The 4,771-nt window shown below is 42.7% G+C and overlaps 1 protein-coding gene across 1 annotated transcript in view; it reads left to right on the top strand.

Moving 5' to 3' along the window:
* Positions 1-4,771, top strand: part of pdia6 (protein disulfide isomerase family A, member 6) — an 8,445-nt gene that overhangs the window by 2,932 nt on the left and 742 nt on the right. Inside the window, exons 4-12 of the mRNA XM_020589107.1 lie at positions 1,018-1,144; positions 1,453-1,550; positions 1,668-1,801; positions 2,533-2,647; positions 3,303-3,443; positions 3,831-3,915; positions 4,024-4,096; positions 4,170-4,328; positions 4,424-4,520. Coding sequence (XP_020444763.1) covers positions 1,018-1,144; positions 1,453-1,550; positions 1,668-1,801; positions 2,533-2,647; positions 3,303-3,443; positions 3,831-3,915; positions 4,024-4,096; positions 4,170-4,328; positions 4,424-4,520 — 1,029 coding nt within the window. The remainder of the gene's footprint in view (positions 1-1,017; positions 1,145-1,452; positions 1,551-1,667; positions 1,802-2,532; positions 2,648-3,302; positions 3,444-3,830; positions 3,916-4,023; positions 4,097-4,169; positions 4,329-4,423; positions 4,521-4,771) is intronic.

The raw sequence follows: 4,771 nt of genomic DNA, 5'->3' as shown, positions 1-4,771 counted from the left end.
AAAGTGATAAAGATATGTCTTTTTTGTTTTTTGTTTTTTTTTTTGCAGATAAACTTTCAGTAATCCTAGCAGGACTAGGCATGACTTACAATCAGATGCCTTCTTTAACAAATACCTCTGACAGTGTTTTTAGGGTTGTGCTTTTATTTTTAGACCAGGAAAAACCTAAATCAGGCAGGTGTGATGACAAAGCAGCTCTTATTAAAAAAACAGGAAGCCACATGTTTATCACGCTGTAGCTTAAAGCTTTTACACCTTTTAGAAGTGTGCAACTTAACAGTAAAAATAAGAGGCGTGAGACGTGGGCCAAAGTAAAATTATTATTAATACTGGATCTGTTGCACTTGAACACAAGGCTTTAACACATACCTATCACTTCTAATATTATCTACATTATGTGTGTAGACAAATGCAGAATGCCATAACATTATGACCACTGACAGGTGAAGTGAATACCACTGGTCTGTAGTGGTCAGTGTCTAATGAAGGACAAACGGTGAACCGGCCACAGGGTCATGGGCGCCCAAGGCTCACTGATGATGAGGTTGACCTACTGTAAATTCCGAAAGTTTCCATTTTGTTTGAATCTTTGTTAAAATGGGAACTTATGTACACTGGTCTCTATGAAGAGACACATTCAGCAGCCATAGTGGTGATATCACACCTAGAGTTGGGAGGCTGCTGAATGTGTTTAAAAAAACTTGTCCTCACAACCACAGTTTTCACATCTTTTACATAATTTTTCACTGAATGCTCGACACTTCCTGACAGTATAACTGTGGCAGCAAACGGAATCACGCAAGATGCGCAATGAGCTGCAGAGTGACACGAGTGCCAACCAACTGCCTATTGACTCCTGTGTACATATTAGGCAGGTGGTCATAATGTTATGGACAATCGGCGTAAATAGCTCAACACTTGTTCTTTGACATGTACTTTAAAGCTGCGAGCAGAAATTTAATCACAGGTTTGTTTTGCATTGCTAGTGCAAACGTCGTTTATTCTGCAATCCTTCAGGGTATTGTCAAGGTTGGTGCTGTAGATGCAGACCAGCACAAGTCACTGGGTGGTCAATATGGTGTCAGAGGTTTCCCCACAATCAAGATCTTTGGAGCCAATAAGAACAAGCCAGAGGAGTACCAAGGTACAGAAGAGAATACAGCAGTTTCTCCTTCTGAAGATGCAGCTTTACAGTTTGTATGTTTGAAATCTTCCCCCACAGTGACCTCCTCACTCCCTGCTAAATATAAACATTTCTGTCAGAACAGGCCAGAGAAAAGGGGTGTAGGTGTCAGTGGCAAAACATTCCTACTTCATCCTTTCTCAGCAAATAAGTGATTTACTTATCTGCTTGCAAAGCTTTTTTGGAATGGAGCTAAATGTTTGTGCAGGTTCTGTTATGAAGTGCTGTTTTTGGCTGCAGTGATGGAAATCACATGTCCTTCACCTCAGGTGCACGCAGTAGCCAAGCCATCGTGGATGGTGCTATGAACGCTTTGCGGACCCTGGTGAAAGAGAGGCTGAGCGGCAGCTCTGGCTACAACAAACAGGTAGGGTAGAGGTAGAGGGAGAAGTGAACCTGCACAGTGGCTTTTGGTTGTAGTTATTTAACACTGGAAAGACGACACTGAAGTGAATGTAGTAAGTAACACTCAACTGCTCTGTAGCAGGGTGGTGGTGGCGGAGGCAGCAAGAAGGATGTGGTTGAGCTTACTGATGACAACTTTGACAAGATGGTGCTGGAGAGTGATGATGTGTGGATGGTGGAGTTCTTTGCCCCCTGGTGTGGACACTGCAAAAAGTAAGTCTGGTACCTGATCCAGTCTATATGAAACAGTGAAATCTCCCCCCCAGAACAAGAGACAAGTTCTCAGTCTGATTTCTGGTCTGTGTACAAGGGAGTTAATCGAATTTAGTTTAAAAGACTAAACAGTGTTTCTTTTGGGGAAACACTCAGTAAAGCTGAACAATCCACAGATCTCACTGAAAACAATTCATTTGGACTCTTGCCTCAGTAAGAAATGGTCTCTATTAAACTGCTCAGTGAGGTCTGAGCTCCTGTATCCCTTAACCATGTGATAACAGTTTGAAATGCAGACTTCAAATATAAAAACTCAGAGGCACAGTGGATTCAATGGCTTGGATCTTTCTATAGGAGCTTGATAAGAAAGAATGCAACATATAATTTGAGTAGTTTGGGGCAACTGTGGTTCAGTGGGTAGAGCAGTCGTCTCCCAACCGGAGGATCAGAGGTTCAAATCTCGGTGTCTGCAGTGCATGTGTCGAAGTGTCCTTGGGCAAGACACTGAGCCTCCCAAGTTGCCCCCGATGGTTAAAGCCATCGGTTGAGTTGGCGCCGCAGATGGCTGCCTCGGTTCTGTACCGGAAACAAATTGTGTGTAACACACTTGGCCAAATAAAGGTGATTATGTGATTATTATTAAATTATAAATTTTGTACTGTGGAATAAATGGATTCATGGTCAGTTTTTTATTTATTTTATTATAATCATTGCTCTTCTGTTGTCCATAGCCTGGAGCCTGAGTGGGCAGCTGCAGCTACAGCTGTCAAGGATCAGACCAAGGGCAAAGTTCGACTTGGAGCTGTGGACGCAACTGTACACCAGGGTCTATCCAGTCGCTACGGGGTAAGAATAAATGTGTTACAGTGGTGCACAAGTCAGATACAAATGACTACATTAGTGAATCAAATTAAAAATGTGTAACACATTGCAGTGGGAGACATTAGCCACCCCTGCTAAGTTTGTCATTGTATAAGTTGAACTAACCAAGGCTTAGGACAAAGTTCTTTAGGCTTTGACCTTGGAAACATGCCTGCTTATACAGTTTGAAAGTGTCATATGACATGCTTATCTCGTATTAAAATGCTTTTTTTTTTTTTTTTTATTGACATTGAATATTGAACCGGGGTCTCTGCAGTCTTTCAATACAGCACATCTGTTACTACTGAAACGCTATGAAACTGTGCTAGCATGGAGCAAGTCAGATTATATTAATCAAATCAGGCCAACTCTGCAAATTTGCTTTCTTTTATTAGTGTAATCTTTCTTTTTATATTTACACTTCTTCCTCAATGTCATGCTGCAAGAGCTAGTAAATCTGCCTCTGTGAATGTGGCTGTAGCTTATGCTGCAATAAAGAACTGACTACCAAATAGAACAGTCCTGCCACAGTCACTCGGCTGTTCCTTATTGTAGATAATAATGAAGATCTTTCTTAAACTGAATCCCTATTAAATATTGATATGGATCTGAACCATAATTTAAATGTTTTTGTGTGTAGATTCGTGGATTTCCCACCATTAAGATTTTCCGCAAAGGTGAGGAGCCAGAGGACTTCCAAGGAGGCCGCACCCGTGGGGACATCATTGAGAGGGCTTTGGACCTGTTCTCTGATAACGCCTCTCCTCCTGAACTGCTGGAGGTCAGTACAATATTGTGTTTGTGTCCTTGGATCCATGTATGAAGGTTTATAATGCTGCTGTTTAGCTAACTTCAGAGTTGGGCTAGAATGTCCAGTAGCGATGATGTTTTTCTATAAGTGTTAACCATCAAAATGTCCACCTGGGGTCTCGTTTGCCACTTTGTGCATGAGAAGTGAAAGCCACAGTTAAAACTAAACTCGACACAAACTGAACTTAACACAAAACCCTTAAAGACTGCAGCCAAAGAAACCTTTTAAAAATTGACTTCAGATTAGTGCAGTAATGCTGGTTCCTGAAGACTATATCAAAAAGAAAATCAAAATGGCTAATTGAAATTATATTTATATAAAACATCCAGTTTGAGTGAAATGTAATGTTTGTCTCAGATCCTTAATGAAGATGTGTTGAAGAAGACCTGTGAGGACAGCCAGTTGTGTATAATTGCTGTTCTGCCACACATCCTGGACACAGGTGAGACCAGACATGTCTGACATCTCAAACACAAGGCAGCACTTAGGCAAGTTATCAGATGCAGTAACCCTTTCTCATTCACCATCCATCATTATTGTATCTGAGCAGGTGCAGCTGGTAGAAACGGCTACCTGGAGGTGATGATGAAAATGGCTGAGAAGTACAAGAAGAAGATGTGGGGGTAAGGACGAGAGACCAGTCATCAATTGTTATTTGATTTGACTGTGACTAATAGCCTGCTGTCTGTTCATCAGCTGGGTGTGGACTGAGGCGGGAGCTCAGATGGAGCTGGAGGCCTCGCTGGGTATTGGTGGATTTGGCTACCCCGCCATGGCCGCCATCAACACACGGAAGATGAAATACGCTCTGCTGAGGGGCTCCTTCAGTGAGACTGGCATTCATGAGTTCCTCAGGTGAGGGGATGCTCCTGTCCAGTTTATCGACTACTGTTAAAAGTGGTTCAGAGCCAGCTGAAAGATGGCACTCACTTGCTTGATCTCATCTTCAGGGAGCTTTCTGTGGGTCGTGGGTCAACTGCTACCTTGGGAGGTGGGGCCATGCCCAAGATTCACCCCATTGAGCCCTGGGACGGCAAAGATGGACAGGTGAGTGTGGGTACAGACGGTTGTCTCATAGTCAGAGGTCATCGTACTGTGTTTGGATGCTAATAGACCTGAGGCCTTCAACTAAACAGTTTTAAGCTGGATAGACCTCGAGATTTCATTGATTTTCTACCTTACATTAACTCACATTGCAAGTTGTCCTTGGCCTTTTTGCACAGTCAAAACATTCAGCCTCAGTGCTCGCAATGTATGGATCGATGGGCAAGGTGGTGATATGCTCTCACTGTAGGGAA

Source organism: Monopterus albus, unplaced genomic scaffold (assembly GCF_001952655.1).
Source record: "Monopterus albus unplaced genomic scaffold, M_albus_1.0 scaffold9.1, whole genome shotgun sequence".
Classification (NCBI taxonomy): Eukaryota; Metazoa; Chordata; class Actinopteri; order Synbranchiformes; family Synbranchidae; genus Monopterus; species Monopterus albus.
Note: the sequence above shows the minus strand (reverse complement) of the source record. Positions and strands in the feature narration are given on the sequence as shown.